This window comes from Ochotona princeps, chromosome 18, assembly GCF_030435755.1.
Source record: "Ochotona princeps isolate mOchPri1 chromosome 18, mOchPri1.hap1, whole genome shotgun sequence".
Lineage (NCBI taxonomy): Eukaryota > Metazoa > Chordata > Mammalia > Lagomorpha > Ochotonidae > Ochotona > Ochotona princeps.
This window is the reverse complement of record NC_080849.1, coordinates 38,588,561-38,606,660: the sequence shown is the minus strand read 5'-3', so window position 1 is coordinate 38,606,660 and position 18,100 is coordinate 38,588,561. Positions and strand designations below refer to the sequence as shown.

The 18,100-nt window shown below is 41.5% G+C and overlaps 1 protein-coding gene across 5 annotated transcripts in view; it reads right to left on the bottom strand.

Moving 5' to 3' along the window:
* OSBPL1A (oxysterol binding protein like 1A) overlaps nucleotides 1-18,100 on the bottom strand; it is a 197,820-nt gene that overhangs the window by 135,515 nt on the left and 44,205 nt on the right. For 3 of the 5 annotated variants that reach the window (XM_058677085.1, XM_058677087.1, XM_058677088.1), the window contains 7 exons: nucleotides 17,877-18,021; nucleotides 14,150-14,211; nucleotides 13,731-13,775; nucleotides 11,991-12,064; nucleotides 11,831-11,894; nucleotides 7,213-7,311; nucleotides 5,699-5,821 (listed from right to left, as the gene is read on the bottom strand). In XM_058677085.1, the coding sequence (XP_058533068.1) occupies nucleotides 5,699-5,821; nucleotides 7,213-7,311; nucleotides 11,831-11,894; nucleotides 11,991-12,064; nucleotides 13,731-13,775; nucleotides 14,150-14,211; nucleotides 17,877-18,021 (612 nt within the window). Of the gene's footprint in view, nucleotides 1-2,506; nucleotides 2,528-5,698; nucleotides 5,822-7,212; nucleotides 7,312-11,830; nucleotides 11,895-11,990; nucleotides 12,065-13,730; nucleotides 13,776-14,149; nucleotides 14,212-17,876; nucleotides 18,022-18,100 lie in introns of those variants that run through there. The other 2 variants (XM_058677086.1, XM_058677089.1) reach the window with 2 other exon arrangements.

The window sequence follows — 18,100 nt, the reverse complement described above, 5'->3', positions numbered from 1 at the left end:
CAACCGGACCCCTCACTACCAAAAGTGGCTGCGTTTAAAACCTTCTCTCCACTGCTCCTGTACCCATTGGTCTAAGCTTTCCTCTCCGCTTCTTCCGCCACCCTTCTTCCCACATTTCTTCCCATACTCTCTGCTTCATTCCCCAGTCTTTCTCCGCGTCGCCCCCCAGTCTTTCTTCGTCATCATCTGTTCCGTCCATCCGTCCGCCCCCTGTCATCCGTCCTCATCTGTCTGTCCTCCCACTAGCTTTTACCCGCTACTTCTATATAGTTCTCCACCAATCACTTCTCCCGGTGGGTCCACTTGGCATTACGTGATAGGCCAGTAATCACCACGGGGGGTGGGGGAGGAACTAGCCTATCCTGTTTACCTGCTGGCGAGACCAGCTCTGCCTCCTGGTCCTGGGCCAGCCGCCATCTTGCAACGGCCCCTCCCAGTCCCAGGAGCGGCTTTAGCACCCTGCTCCCCACACACATTTATTTTCATCCAGAATAGCTTTGTTCCATAAATTGTCCCGAAATTCCTTGTAACCTGAGGATCAAAGGTGTCCTGGAACCATTCCACTGTAATTAAAATTTACACAATTTAAAGCTCATTCAGTTTCATCTACTTTGGATCAATCACCAAATTGATCCAAATAGAGGTGAACTTTGGGCCCATTAAGATTAAGCTCTCAGGAATCCCATGTCTCAAATCAGAGTACCCAGGTTCAATAGCTGGCTCCACTCCAGGCTCCAGTGTTGTCTAATGCAGAGTCTGGGAGACAGGGTGATGGCTCAAGTGACTGGCTTCTTCCCACCCTGGAGACTGGCTCCTACTGTTCCCATCTTTGGACCTCTACTTGGGGTTACTCAGAGAGCGAGATTTTCATAGAATTAGAATCCAAAACACCAGCTGGAAATCGATTTGTAACCCAGAAAACATGAAAGAGCCCAACAGTCCCTAAACCTGTTTTTTATTTCGGAAGCTATAAAATCTAAAATAGAAAACTCTGGGGCCAGTGCCATGGCACAGTAGGTTAAGCCTTCACCTGCATACTCAGTATCCCATACAAGTGCCAGTTCATGTTCCAGCTTCTCCAGTTTTGATCCAGCTCCCTGCTTCTGGCCTGGGAAAGCAGTAGAAGATAGACAGTTCAGGTCCTTAGGCTCCTGCAGCCATGTGAGACACCTGAAGGAAGCTCCTAGCTCCTGGATTCAGGCTCAGCTCCAGGCAGGGCGGCCATTTGGGAAGTGAGCCAGCACATGGAAAGTCTTTATCCCCCTCTCTGTTCTGCCTTTCAAATAAAATTTAAAGACAAAAAGCAAATTAAACCTAAAATTTAATTTTACAAATTTCACAGTTTAAAATTTAACACATGGGGCTGTCACTGTTTGTAGACAGAGCACATTATGTTGCCAGTTGCAAAACCGGTACCCCATATGGACAGTGGTTCTAACTTTGGCTGGTCCACTTCTGATCCATATCCCTAATAACTGTCTGATAAAGAAGCAGAGCATGGTAAAAATTTTTGGGTCCCTTGCATCCACGTGGGAACCCAGAAGAAACTACCAGCTCTTGGTTTCGCCCTGACCCAGCCCTGAACCACTGTGGCCATTTAGGGAGTTAGCCAGAGGATCAGAGATTTCTCTTTCCCTTTCTTGCGCTTACTATAACTCTGATTTTCAAGTAAATAAAATCAATTTTAAATAAAGTTAACACATGGAAAACAGATCCAAATAAGGAATGATGAAAGGTACAGCTGAGATTGACAGCCTGAAAATTCATTCATTATACTACAGATATAAGCTTTATGTCTTTTTTTTAAACAATACACAGGTTTGGAAAGCTTTTATTATACAAGAGGTAATGGGCGGCGAGGAGAGAAGAGGGGAAAGAGGAGAGCAAGGGGGAAGTGGACAAGGGAGAGGAGAGGAGGAGGAGAGGGCACGGGAAGAGCAGCAGAGGAAGGACAGAGCAGGGAGGCGAGGAGACCAGCAGGGGCGGGGGGAGGAATGTCACACTCTTCATTGGATCTACAAACTATACTGAATCCATTTAATACTAAAAATAAAAAGGTTCGTATTCTGTAGTGTTCCATCATAAATTAAGATTAGATTCACAAAGACAAAATCTTACACATAAGACAATTTATAGGTCCTTAAATCAGAAAGACTCCATTAAGCAAATTTAACTTCATTAAAGTTGTTGATTTAGAAACATTCAAATGCTGTAATTCATCTAATCTTCATGCAAAATGATGAAATTTAGTAAATTCATTTGCTGTGACAGTTATTTCATGGAAATTCATTATGCTTTCATAGTTCAAATTCTTTTAACCCCAATTCCCATTCTTTTCTCAACAAAGAACATTTATAAGGCATAGCCAGAAAACTGTTACCTCTCCTAGCCCAAAATACACCTATTTCATTTCATTACATGTGCTGATCTTCTCTGTGGACAAGGCATGATGGATGTCACTTCAGCTGAGCTCCTCTCTGTTCACTCCTGTCACTCTGTACCTTACCTCTAAAGCAACCTGGCGTTATAGATTACAAGTGGTTTTACATGGAACTTTTGGCCAGTAGAGGCATCCCCACGACTGCATTATTCACACTAAACCATACAGCAAGTCAAGTGATGTATGCTGCCCCTACTGGCAGCACTCCTCAAGTAGAATGACAATCTGAGAGCAACATAAAGGGCAGTGGTTATCAAAACAGCGTGGTACTGGCACAAAGATAGAGAGGAAGATCAATGGAGCAGAATAGAAACACCAGAAGGAAACCCACACAGATACAGCCAAATAATCTTTGACAAAAAGACAAACGACAATCCAGGCAAATGGGAAGGTCTGTTCAATAAATGCTGTTGGGACAACTGGTTAATAGCCTGCAGAAACAAAAAAATAGATCCACATCTCTCACCATACACTAAGATCAGATCTAAATGGATAACAGATCTAAACCTACATCCAGAAACCTTCAAACTTTTGGAAGAAAATGCTGGAAACACACTGGAACACTTAGGGGTAGGCCCTCACTTCCTAAAAAAGACTCCAAATGCAGTAGAAATCGAGACCAAAATAAACAATTGGGACCTCATCAAACTAAGAAGCTTCTGTACAACTAGAGAAACAATCAACAAAGTAAAAAGGCAACCCACAGAATGGGAGAAGATCTTCGCACACGACATAGGTGATAGAGGGCTGATCTCCAGAATATACAAAGAGCTACAAAACAACCAAAATGTCAAAACAAACAAGCCACTCAAGAAATGGGCACGGGAAACGGGCAAACACTTCACAAAGGAACAAACCCAAATGGCAAATAAACATATGAAAAAATGCTCAAGTTCCCTGACAATAAGGGAAATCCAAATTAAAACATCAATGAGGTACCACCTAACGCCAGTAAGACTGGCCCACATGAATAAAAGCACCAACAACACTTGTTGGCGAGGTTGCGGGGAAAAGGGATCCCTACTCCACTGCTGGTGGGGCTGCAGGCTGGTACAGCCTCTATGGAAATCAGTATGGAGAATATTCAAACAACTCAAATTCAACATACCATATGATCCAGCAATAGCACTCCTAGGAATATATCCAGAATAATTGTTTTATGAGAAACCAACATGCACTCCTATGCTCATAGCAGCACAATCAGTAATTGCAAAAACATGGAAGCAACCAAAATACCCATCAACAGAGGATTGGATAAGAAAGCTATGGTTCATCTACTCCATGGAATACTACTCAGCTATTAAAAAAAACAAAATGCAGTTCTTTGTGGCCAAATGGGCCAAACTGGAAACCATAATGCTAAGGGAAATGAGCCAATCCCAAAAGGTTAAATACCACATGTTTGCCTTAATTTAAGATGATACGATGTTATGTATAACATGTTATGTTTTGAATGTTATATGTTGTGTATAAACTAAAATTGAAGTATAGGTGAGGTGGTCACAGAAGGTGGCTGGGAATTCGCATTTATCTTTAACATATTGGTTACTCGTTACTATGTCAATTAATTCCATAATGATGTAAATTTTTGCTGATGGTATGTTGGAGCTTTCAATTGACTGGGATGATACTCTGCTGGCTCTGTCTTCAGACCAGAGAGGGTATACCTAAGAAGCCGTTGAACTTGACTGGACAATAAGATGCTGGACTCTATGTTTGGTATACGCTTGCAATGGGGGAATCTCAACTGAACTTGAGCTGTGGTTATTGTGGTTATGCAACAAGGTGGAGGAATCCACCATGGTGGGAGGGTTTGGGGAGGGGTGGGAGAACCCAAGTATCTATGTAACTGTGTCACATAATACAATGTAATTAATGAAGTTAAATAATGAATAATTAAAAAAAATTAAAAAAAAAATGTAACACAAAGACACATGAAGACCAATGTCCACATCATTATATCTCAAGATCCAACTTTCAGAGGCCTCTGAGAGTATTACCACAAGAGACACAAATAGGAACAGAATGTGCCTATTTCCATTGCTGTCAGAAATCAATTACAAAATCACATTTTTCTTTGAAACTTTGTATCTTTAAAACAAGCTTATTAATGGGGTCAGCACAGTGGCTTCATAAGTTAGTCCTTTACCTGCAAGTGCCAGAATCCCATGTGAGCACTGGTTCGTGTCTTGGGTGCTCCACTTCTGACCTAGTCTCTGCTTGTGGCCTGGGAAGGCAACAGAGAATGGCCCAGATCCTTGGGACCGTGTCCCTATGTAGAAGACCCAGAAGAAGCTCCAGGCCCCTGGCTTCGAATCAGCTCTGCTCTGGCCATTATGGCCATTTAGGGAATCAATCAAGAGATGGAAGATCTGTCTCTTTCTCTCTTTAAATCTGCCTTTTCAATAAAAATAAGTAAATCTTTACAAACCATTAATATAAAGAGAAGAGTTTGTGAATTCCATAGGTACAGTTCTAAGACCATGACACTTCCCTGAGTCCCTTGCTCCCCTCCAACACCCCTCCCTCCATCCCCCTCACCAGTTTTTGCAAAGGCATAATTTTAATATGCTCTATAGTCACGTGCTTAATTTGCCAGTAATTCTAATATTAAACAAGTAAACATACACAGAGCACAAATCCACAGGAGTATAAATGCAGGCTAAAAACAACAATACCCCTAAGTGACCATTCCATTCCAACACTTTACATATTCTACATTAGCTACTGCCTATCAGAGAAACACTACGGTATTTCCTTCCTCAGATTGGCTTATGGTTTCCAATTGCATTCATTTCGTTGGAAGACAAGATTCCACTCTTTTTTATGGTCAAGTAGAATTCCATTAGATATATACTGCATTTTCCTTACCCGGTCCTCAGTTGATGCCCGTCTGGGTTGATTTCAAGTTTTTGTTATTGTGAATTCAACTACAAAGTTGTTTTTTCTTTTTATTAAATCGCATGACAATTACTGATCCAGTCTCCTGATACTTTCATAAAACAGCCAGTTTCTCTAAATTTTAGTCAACTCCATAGCACACTATTACTATCATAATTGCAACAGTTCTCAGATTATATCTGGCTCCCTAAAATACAGCAACCTTGACATTTTACAGAAATACCACCACTACCAAAATTTCTTGCCCTTTTCCTACATTAGGCCAACCCCTTCTAACTTCAAGTAGGATCAGGAAATGTGGTTTTTATGAAACCTGCATGACTCAGTGAGCCATAAAGGCCACTGACATTTCCCTACCTCTAAGGATTCCTTCAGGTCTACAGTCGAAACACCATCTTCCTCTTCATCCTCAGTCACCTGGTCCTGGGAACAGTAGTGAGTGCTGTAGGCAGAATGCTCTTCTATTGCTTCCAACCAATTCTGGAAGAGTCCCCAGAGTTAAAGAAATATGAAAACCAATTTTATTACCAAGAGATAATATGACAGTTATCTGAAAAGCATAAGATTTATATGGAGAAATGCATTTCAAGGACCCAAAAAACAAAGTAATGATGAAGCTCTCCTATCTACAATTTGGCTAAAAGTTTTTCCTGTATTTTTTTAAATATTAAATACAAATTTACTTATTCACTGTACATTATAGAACTTTAAAAGTTGGTAAACAATTTTCTTCCACTTAAAATTACAGGTTAACACTTATGAATAGTTGCTATATAATAATGGCTTCATACACAATTTAATAACTTTTAATCAAATAAGCACCAGAAATACAAGCTATTTTAGGATAGCAAACAACTGCTCTGTTGAACTTTTATTGTCGCTTACACAAATCTCAAGAACATCTCAAAAGAAGACCCATTTAGCTGAAAAATACCTGTCTTACATCTTCCCTATTTTCTTACACCTTTATTCAGGATCAGATCTTTCCATTTTATGAATACTGAAAAAGTCATGCATTGAACTGCTTTGAAGAGTCAACTTAGTCACTTTGGAAAACAGATTTTTTTCAATCCAAGATTTACAAACCCAGAAAAAAAGAAAAAAAAAAAAGAAAAAGAAACACAGGCTGATGCATACCACTGTGATTTAATATGAATTCTCCAGTAAATACTTGTATCATGAATTTCACTCAACTGAATCCAAATTTTCTCATATGCTGCCGCTGTTTAATTCAGGATGGAAAGAAGCCTAAACTATAATGAAGTAAATAGTACAACGCCCAGATGTAGTCCATGTTTTCTCTTACAAGTAGCATTGTCTTGAGAAATCATTTCAACCATAGCTTCCTATTTTCTCACCTAACAATTCAAGAGTAAATTGAATAATCCCTTAGCTTTCCTTAGAAGACATTCAGCGAATTGAAACAAAAAATTACAAACCATATGCTGATAAAGAACTAATTCATGGGCCAAATTTCAAAAGCTTCATAAAATTGCTCTTTCAGGGCCTGGTGCTGTAGCCTAAAGGCTAAAGTCCTTCACTTGCACGCACCGGGATTCCATATGGACAGTTCTAATTCCAGCAGCCCCACTTCCCATCCAGCTCCCTGCTTGTGGCCTGGGAAAGCAGTCGAAGACAGTCCAAAGTCCTGAGATCCTGCACCCACATAGGAGACCCAGAAGAAGCTCTGGGTTCCTGGTTTCAGATCGGCTGACCTCTGACCGTTGCAGCCACTTTGGGAGTGAATCAGACGGGACAATCTTCCTCTCTCTATGTCTGACTTTGCAATAAAAATAAAACAATCTTAAAAAAAAAAATTTAATTGCTCTTTCATGTATGTGTTATGAATACATATGAATCCATATGCTCACCTCTCTTGACTGCTGAAGGTTATTCTTAGGAACTCGGAAGCTGTGAATGGTGTCATCAAAGCACTTAATAAAGAAGAGGCGGCTATCAGTAGCTTTTACCTTGGGTATAAAATCAGTAACAACATTTATTCACATAAAAGGATTCTCAAATTATCTATATACAAAGGTTAAAGTACAAACTTGATTTAATACCGAAATGAAGACTTAAACTGATTGATGAAAACAAGATATCACTTTTACAGTGGGAATATGAAATGTACCATGACTTATCTGTGTCAAACCTGACTTTCACATTCCTACTTCCTCAAAGTAAATATCAGTCCATCTTGCATAGTTTAGCCCTTTTTCTACTAAGTATAACTTTGAATCATAAAACCCTTTCTATACCAGGTTCTATTTTCTTATTCATACTGCTCCGTAATTGTTGTGTTTGTGTTTCACTGAGTCCAAAAGAATGAGAAAAAAGATAAAAATCAAATAATTTTTCAAGTTTGGCATGGTGATGCAATGAATTAAGCCACTGCCTGAAATGCCAGAAATTCAATATAACCAGCAGTTCAAGGACTGGCTGCTCCACTTCCAATGCAAGCAGAGGGAGACAGAATCTTCATTTATTGATTCAGAGTCTAAAAGCCCACAATAGCTGAGGTTGGGCCAAGCCAAAGCCAGCAGCCTTGAACTTGATCCAGATCTGCCAAGCAGGTAGCAGGAATCCAAAATTTGGGCTTCCCAAGAATTCTGCAGCTTCCTAAGCACATAGCAGGAAGCCGGACCAGAAGCAGAGGTGCAAATGACTCACGCACTCAGGTATGGAATGTGGGCTTTCCAAGAAGAGGTTCGGTCCACGGAACCAACACCTGCCCTGTATTGATACGACTAAAAGCAAAGCCAGAAGTTGGGGCAGAGGGGGAGGGATGTCATGACTACTAAAGGGAACAAAGAATCCACGAAGGGAAACAGCCAGATGAGGGGTTCTCACAGTTTACATACACACGTCTCTAACTGACCCATGAACCGTATTGGCACAGAAAAGATTCCCAACTACTCACAATCTATCTGAATTGAGATCAGAGCTGCTCTAAAGCAGGGCTTACATGCTCAACCAAGAAATCCGTTTTCTAAAATGAAAACATTAACCAGGAACCTGGCCAACTCTCCAGAATTACCTGAATCACAAAGTAAAACACACAAACATGCCTAATTGAAAGGTAAATATCAAAATACTGATTAAAACATATTCTATCAGTAGGAGAAACAGAAAATATAAAGACACAGACTAAAATTAAATTGACAGAGAAAAGAGATACTAAACAAAGAGCCTAAGGTCATAATATCAGACAAAATTGATTTCAAAACAAATATAAGAGGGCTACCACATGATAAAGACCAAAGGAAGATAACAATCCTAAACATATGTGTTCAATAACAGAACAAGACTCAGAAGCTATGAACAACATAACAAGATTAATATTGATAGGAGCCTACACTAAGTATCAAAACACACATTACTGTTCAAGTGCACTTGTCTTGAGATAACCCATGGAATCACAAGTCTCAGTACTACCTGGCACAAGGAAAATTACATGATAATATGCTCAGTGGTAAAAATGAAATCATAAACAAGGAAAGTCCTAATTATATAAAAATTAAATGTCTCAGTATTACAGGACTCAAAGAAAACACTACAGAAATTAGAAAAAATTTTGAAGTGAATAATGAAAATAGAATGTAAAATTAGAAGAATGAAAAAAAAACAGCTGGAAATAGGAAAGAGCTTTAAATGACTGTACTGGGAAAAACAATAGGTTTCAACCAAGAACCTAAACTCAAGCAGCTGGAATTACAGGGGGGGGTGGCAGGCAGGCAGGGTGGTTTAAGCAGCCACTTAATGTAGGCACTCCACATGAACACAGGTTCAAATCCTGAAACTCTGCCTAGGATCCAGCTCCCTATCAATGTGTCTGAGAATGCGTCAGAGGATGGCAAAAGGACCTGGGACCATGAGAACCAGATGAAGACATACTTCTGGTTGATTAGACCCGGTCCCAGAAGTCGCAACCATGTGAGGAGTGAATCAGTGCATGGAAGATATTGCACAGGCATGCTTGTTTACTTGTTCTTTTACTTTGTCACTCTGCTTTTCCTATAAAAATACAATAAATCTTCATAATTTTTTTTATTAGAAAGTCAGAATACAGGCCCGGTGTGGTGGCCTAGCAGCTTAAGTTCTTCCTTAGAAATCGCTGGGCATTGGTTCTAATCCCGGCAGCCCAACTTCCCATCCAGCTCTCTATTTGTGGCTTATGAAAGCAGTCAAGGATGGCCCAATGCCTTGGGACCCTGCATCCACGTGGGAGACATGGAAGAAGCTCCTGGCTTCGGATTGGCTCAGCTCCAACCGCTACAGCCACTTGGGGAGTGAATCATTGGACAGAAGAATTTTTTATGTAAGATTTTTAAAATACACACACACACACACACACACACTTTTTGTTAAAGATATGTGAGGAAGGCAAGGAACGTCAGCCTGGGACACACCACCTCGTCCCTCAAGCTGAGGGGCTTAAGACTGCACAGGGAAGGGAGTCTAGGAGGGTATTATATGGGAACAGCCGAGGGTATGTTTGACATGAGATAAATAACCTCTGGGGGCCTCCACAGACCAGGCTACAGCACTATCAGGTAGGCAAGGGAGCTGAAACCAGGTAGTTTAGAGGGGCAACTGGAGGGCATGTCTGGGACAGGCCCAAGGCATCCACTGGCCTGGGCCAAACAGCATAGCCCTTTGCCTTCTTATGCACATAGAAACTGGAGCTGGGGGGCATGTCTGGGTAAGCCAGGACACAAGACTCACCCACAATTGTCAGAATGGGAAGTGGGGTAATCAGGCTGGGCCAATGCAACCTCAAGAATGCAAAAGAACTGAATCTGGAGGCATGTTCTTTAGGGTATGGGCTTCCTCTGTGGGACTATAGCACTCACTGATTTGCGTGTGGAGAGGTAAGAGAAGTGCTGGGCTGGGACAAGCCATAGCACTTGCTGTGGTACATACAAAGGCTAGCACTGAGGGCACACTACGCCAAGCAGGCCTAAAGCACCCACCAGCACACATGAGATCCAGGGCTGGGAGCAGGCTTAGTGGGGGAACATGGTGAACTTTCCTACTAGGCCACAGCACACTCTGGAAAGCACAAGAGCCCGGGATGGAGGTGAACACATAAAATTTCTTAACATTAACTGGTAAAAAATATTAACACATTAGTACGTAATAACCATGTGAGATTTGGACACCATTAGTTTATTAGTATCCTAAAGCCTACCAATCCCAATTTACCACACTGATGGAATGAGGAACGTCATAGGTCATTTCTATGAGAAAAGCATGTGACATAATTCAAGTTTCACACGACAGCTCTTAGTAAACCAGAAAATGAAGAGAAATTCCTCAACAAGAGTAAGATCAGCTATGCAACACATACACCTAATAATTCAATTGTGAAAAGCTGAACGCTTGAATGGTATATGTCACGTAAGAAGCAAACTGAGGGGGCTGGTATAGTGGCATAGCAAGCTCGCCCTGTGCCTGCACTACCCTTAGGTCCTACAGGTGAGAAAGCACAGCAGGGAAGCAGTTGTGGCATGGAGTAGGTGAGCTGCTGCTACTCATATCCAAGACTCAGATGAAGTTCTGGGCTCCCAGCTTCCACCTGGCTCAGCCTTGGCTGTTGTGGACATTTGGGAGAGTGAATCGATAGATGGAAAATCTGTCTCTATTTCAAATAAAACTTTGAAGAAAAGGAAGAATTAAAAAGAAAAAGAATAATAAAACAAATAACCCAAGTAAAACTCAGCTATTCATTAAGTAGATAAATCAAGAGCAGGAACGAAACAGAATGGCCAAGACTATACCAACTCAAGGCAAGAGATTAAACAGGTAAAATTGAAGAGGTTTTCCAGCCCCTTGAACCACTGTGAAAGGGGCAAGGGCTACAGAGTATGTCACTGGGACGTACTGCTGGGGAAGCTGCCTGAGGGTGTGAGTCCCCACAGGGAGTACCACTGGTCCCCTGAGAGTACACACCTTGAGAAAGGTAAGTTTCAAGCTCTGAAGGCAAAGAGACCACTGCACTGTGTTGGCAACAAAAGGGATTTGAAGCATGAAATAAGGAAGTATGCCTGGCTTCCATCTTGGAAAAAAAACAACTCAGTTATTTTCCTGGCTGTGAAAAGTGAAACAGTGAAGTGAATGCAGAAAATTAAAGACTCTTGCTTTTGATACAGGCTTCCAGTCTGATTTTAACCCCCAGAAAATATACATTACCTGCATTTACCTATGTTCCAATACACACACATCCCAACACACATGACAGATGTGAAAATCCCCATTTACATGCTTTTGGACATGTCAGCTTTCATTCCACCCAAGTGCAAAGATAGAAATAAAAGCTGATTGTATTTTTTTAAAAAAAATTTCAAAACAGATTTTACATTTCTTTTCATTTGATCTCAAACAAACGTTTTCTACACCATTTCATAATGCCTCAAGACTTCACAAACACTTTGGGACCATCACAAAACTGACTTAGAGTTTACGAGAAGGCCTGTGTCTCCCACCTACCGTGCACACTGCTTGAGTCAGGTGTTTGCATCCCTGGCGATACACATTACGGGCTGCATCAGGCCTTCAAAAGAAACGGTGAGTTTATCAACACAAAAGAAACAGTCTTATACGGGAAAATGTCATTTCAGTACTAGAATTTAAGAATTGTAATACTCACTGTTTCCTATACCATGAAAGGACTCCATGTTCTAATACCACCCAGAATAATCTCCATCCAAAAAACCTTGAACTCTAAAGGCAAAATGAGAAAAATTTCCCAAGCTGACACATTTGGATTCAAATACTTGACTGATTAAAAGTAACTAAGTTGTGATAGCTATGCTGGAGTCTTTCATCTAGATGGGAGCACTGAACACTAGAAAATGATCAAACATGAAATCAGTCACTGAATATAGGAATGAGAACATACCACACACAGTATAGTGACAGGAAAAGAAAAAAATGCCATACTAAAAATATCAATGATGGACGGTTTGTGGTTTTGACAATGCTAATAGTTATTTTTAAGAAATACACCAGAAGGGCCCAGCGGCATGGCCTAGCAGCTAAAGTCCTCACCTTGAACGCACCGGGATCCCATATGGGCGCCGGTTCTAATCCCGGCAGCTCCACTTCCCATCCAGCTCCCTGCTTGTGGCCTGGGAAAGCAGTTGAGGATGGTCCAAAGATTTGGGACACTGCACCCACGTGGGAGACCTGGAAGAGGTTCCTGGTTCCTGGCTTCGGATCGGCGCAGCATGGGCCGTTGCGGCTCACTTGGAGAGTCAATTATCAGACAGAATATCTTCCTCTCTGTCTCTCCTCCTCTCTGTATATCTGACTTTGTAATAAAAAAAAATAATAATAAAAAGCAAATCTTTAAAAAAAAGAAATACGCCAGTTATGGGACTCAAAGACAATTTCCTCAAAGTCATTAATGAAGTGTATGTTCAGAAAATTATCCTAAATTTATCTTACATAATGTAAGCCTCTATTACAGGGGGACTGTTTGTAAATGCAAACGAACTATGTGCTCTAACATGGTTAATTATAAAAAATAACTGTACTTCAATACACATTATTTTCAAAACTGGAAGAATTTCATATATGCTTCCTGTGACAATTCAATTGCTGCTGGCCTCCTAAGTCCAAGTTTAAAATTCAGAGCAAAAAATAATGCTATGATTCCTCGGTTCATTGAGAAGAGAGTATTTTTCCCATTTGTTCCATATAAACTTAGTCAACTAGAAGAATCAGACCACCAACGTATCAGTGGAAGCCTCTGCAAATTCAAGCACACTCTAAGATTCAAAAAGGGTCATGGTTACATCTCAATAAACCATCAGTTGAAAAGAAATCTAAGCTGAAAGAAAACACCCTTAATACACCTAACCCTCTTCACAGCCTAGCTCCTCTGGCCTCCCTTAAGCAAGCTCAGGACATTTACATTAGCCTACACTTGGGCAAATTATCAAATACATAGCCCATTTTATAATGAAGTGTGGAATGCCTCACACACACACACACACACACAGAGGCACCACAGTAGTTACAATGTGGGTGTGCAAACACTGAACATCCAGAGTACTCTGGCAACACAGGTCACTGAGAATTTTCAGTGGCCTCCCCCTGGGAACATCAGGATGATTGGCAGGCACAATTCCCTGGTGAGCACAGGAGAGCCCGAATACTAGCCCACCAATTGTTTGCCCAGGGAAGATCAACATTCAGAGTAGACTTTCCACTGAACAGGTGGCACTACTATACTGAAGTCAGCACTACTATAATGTCAAGAGATTAAAAATTCTAAGCTAGGGACCATCTGTTATTTAGAAATGACTGAAAACCAATTTCAACAGAATTTCTTCACCTGAGTCAACTTCTTTCCAGCCATAATTTGAAAACTGTTCCCACCTACCTTCCAAAGAGGGCCTTCGTGTCGTTTCAATGCTTTGTAAATGACCTGATGAAAACACATTTTCCATTAAAAAATGTATGTGTTGAGTACAAGCATTCAACATTTTGTTGTAAGGAGAGGATATTTTGCCGAGCAGTTAAGATATCCACCCACATCCCACAGCAGAGAGCTTGAGTTCTATTCCCAACACCAGCTTCCTACCAATGCACTCCCTGAGAGGCAGCAGTGAGACAACTCAACTGGGTTCCGGCCACCGAAATGAGCCACCTGGACTCTGCTCAGTTGCTGCCACTGGCCCCAGTCCACCCCACTTTGATGGCCAGTAGACAAGTGAACCAGCACATGGCAGTGCTCTCCCTCATCACCTCTCAAACTACGAAATTTCTAAAAACTATTAAGTTTAATCCATTATGACATACCTTGTTACCAAGAAGAATGTGCTTCATTTCAGCACCTTGTGCAAGATCAAAGGGCTTCTGCTCTGTGTAAAACAGAGAAAAATCATCAAAAACTTAACTAAACTACCAAGCTGATGCTGCAACATACAGTATTCCTGCATTGCTGCCACCCACCTGTCCCTCAAGACTACAACTTCTTCTCTTCAAAAATTTCCTGCACAAGTTATCACACCCATACTTTGTGGTCTCTTTTTGTAGTCTCTTTTTGGTAGTACACCACTAGCCAGCAAATCAGATTAACCTCAGAAAACTGGACAGGTTCCATGGTCATTCACGCTTTCCAGCCTAAAATCATGATATCTTTTTTCTATGTTTTGTGTTAAAAAAAACCTATATATATATATATATACACACACACACACACACACACACACATATACATATGCTTGAAACAATACGAACGGATTATCTTACAGCCTGGGAGAAAATTTTGTTCCCTGGGATAAAATCAGAGTGCAAACAGCTGCATTCCTTTGGGCCCTTTAGAGCAGAGTTTATTTCCTTGTTGTCCATCTCTAGGGGATGCCTGGGCTGCTTGCCTCTGGGTCCCTTTGTCCATCTTCAGAGTGCCTCGTCCCAACCTACACTTCCAACTTCTACTCCAAGCACACCTTTGCCCTATACATTCTGACCCTCTTGCCTCCCTCCAACAAGGATCTCTGTTTGGTTGATCTGGATCGACTCAGCACAGGGGCAAAATCACTTACAGCTCAGTGCACTGTACTGCTCTCCGAGGGAAAACAGTACTGACATGGCATCCTACAAGTTCCACCCAAAATAGGTCCAGGTGGCCCCCACACTTAACGGCCAGCAAACCCAGAATTCCACCAATGCTGCATCAGGCAGCATTTTGGGTCACAGGGCAGAGGCTGTGGGACTGGAAGGACAACAGTGAGCTGCACATGTGCTAAGCTGACAGCAAAATCACTTCCAACTCAGTGCATTGCACTGGTGCCCCAAGGAAGACAGCACTGACACAATACCCTGCAGGTTCCGCCTAGGATAGGTCCAGGTGGCCCACAGATCTAACAGCCAGCAAGTTTTGGCAAGATTAGCACCACTGACAACCTAGTTACTTAAGACACCTGGTGTCTCCCTAATTCTGGGCCCTGCTTGAATCCGAAGTAGGAGGAAGGCTGTACAGACAACAGGGTGCCCATAGTACGGGATCACAGGAAGTGGCCAGTGGTGAGATGGAGCAGCGACTACGGGTCGGTCTGTAGTGGAACCCTAGCACAAGAGCCCAGGCCCTAAACTCACTGGAGGGAGTGCCACAAATGACTAAAAACTAAGTATCCAAGAACTAAGGGAGAATATTAAAGGGCCAAATATAGGGCCTGGCCCGATAGCATAGTGGTTAAGGTCCTTGCCTTGAATGCACTGAGATCTCATATGGGCACTAGTTCTAATCCTGGAGCACCACTTCCCATACAGCTCCCTGCTTATGGCCTGGGAGAGCAGTCGAGGACGGCACAAAGCCTTGGGACCCTGCACCCATGTGGGAGACCTGGAGGAATTCCTGGCTCCTGGCTTCGGACTGGCTCAGCTCCAGCCGTTGCGGTCACTTGAGGAGTGAATCACCAGATGGAAGATCTTCCTGTCTGTCTCTCCTCCTTTGTTTATCTGACTTTGCAATAAAAATAAATTTAAAAAAAACTATATGGTCTGTCAAAATAAATTCATCAAGTACCTTCTCTATTGTCTTGCTAGTCTTCAATCGTTTTGGCTAACCTGGCTTTTGCCCAGTGGAACTTACTGTTTCAGAAACATGCACCAGGCACTGAGTCACTGAACTGCACAGCCTTTTCTTAGTGTTCTAAGGGCCTGACTGGGGAAGCTAAGTTTAAGCGAGCTCTTGAGTTTGTCTGATGAATGAGCAGGAAAAAAGCAGATTCACGTTTGCAGGGTTAAGACACACTGAATGCGTGTAGTGATTCAGTGGCTGAAAGGTATTGGATGTGGTACAAATACAAAATACCAAAACTTCACAGACAAACTGCTAAAAGAATGTAAAATCCCACTGATAATTACTTTTAATTACTAATTACATGTTGAAGCAGTATTTTGGATCTGTTCCTTTAAGTAAAATTCCCTTAAAATTAATGTCACCTGCTTTTTGGTTTTTAATTGTGGCTACCAGAAAACTATTTGTGACTTCTATTCTGAGATACAAATCTAACCTGCCTTTACAAGGTTGTCCCATATCATACTGTTCATGTGCTCTAGGAAATACCAAGCTGGAATTATCACCCAAACTTGATTTTTTTATTTTCATGCCTTTACTTATGTTCCCTGTTTATAATATCCTCTCGCAAATTCATGCTTATCAAAATCTTATTTAACAATAACACTGTTAGCTACACTTCTACTTGAACCATATGGAGCGGACCTTTCTCTACAGATACAAATGTAAGTATTTAGCAATGGAAAAAAAATATGTAATCCTATTTGGACTTTAGGGTCTAATACCAAGTATCTCTTCCTTCATAAAATGATTTTCAATTACTCCAAATCTTCTAAAAACATGTAACCCTTACCCTTACCAGGTGGTATATGTTCTACCTTAATCTAAGCACTGAGTAAACTAGATAGGAAAATATTCGACTGCCCTGCAGAATTCAGTCTCATGGGAGACAGTTACATAAGCCAACAATTACCAAGGAGGGTGCTTTAGGCTCTTATGGAGATGAACATGTGGCCTCACAAGGACCTCTGACCAATCCTAGTCACTGGCTGACAGGCAATGGGAAGCACTGTTAAAAAAAAAAAAGTGGGGGAGGGGACCCCCAATAGAATGCTCTTCTTTTATATACCCAAGATACCTTCAGCAGCTACATTTTTGGTTAACTAGTCATGCAGTTGACTCTCACAGAGCATTTGCAAACTGCTCATTGCTAAAATTTATTTGCAACTCTAAAACCAGTATCTGTGAATTTTTGGTAACCTCAAGGACATCCTCAGAATGGCGAAAAATTTAAATTACCCAGCACTTTCCTGATTGAAGTAGAACAACAAGGCCAACGGCCAGCCTTTTTGTTCCAGCTTTCCAGGAGGCCTACTGCACATTTCTGTGCTTCTGGTTAGTGATCTCAGTCCAAAATGGCCCAAGGCACCATGCTGAAGGGTTACTGTTCCCAAGTCCAGCATCTTAGCAGTGTGTGCATGCCTTACAGAGAAAAAGCTTAGAGTCCAGGCACCAGCTACTGTAACTGGTGGCCATAAGGTCACTGCTAATGAAGTTGCAATATACATCAAGTAAAATGTTTTAGCAACAAAAACACCCATAAAATGGTTATACACTAACCAGTAGATTCAGAAAGCTGTGACTCTAGGCTCACAGGAATCTAAGAACAAGAGCTCCACATCTGCTAACTCAGTGTGAGTGGCACTTTATAGATCACAATGACTACAAATAATAAAAACCAACTGCATTTATCTTGCCCCCGAGGGCTGGACCTATCTTAGTCATCATTAGTGCTTCCTGTGAAGTAGGTTGGCATTATCATATTTAAATCTTAAATGAGAAACAATAGTTTTGTTCTTTTTTTCTTGTGTGAACACTTTGGGCTCCAAAAGCAAAGAGGTCAAACAGTTTTAGAAGGGCTGGGTCCTGAAAATAATTTCATACAGCAATGACTTTATTTCAAGCTGCAAAATGATCCACAATGACTGCCATCAACATGCTTACCATTTTTGTTTCTCAGATTCGGGTCTGCTCCACTTTTCAGAAGCTTCATGGCACACTGCTTATGGCCCCGGTAAGCTGCACAGTGCAAAGGTGTATTTCCAAGCTGATCCGAACAGTTCACATCAGGAGGACTGGGTCTGTTGAACTAACAAATAAAGAAATAAAATGCAAAATCTTGTTTCAAAAATGCTCTCTCCTAATCCCAGGAAGGTGCTCCAGCAGCG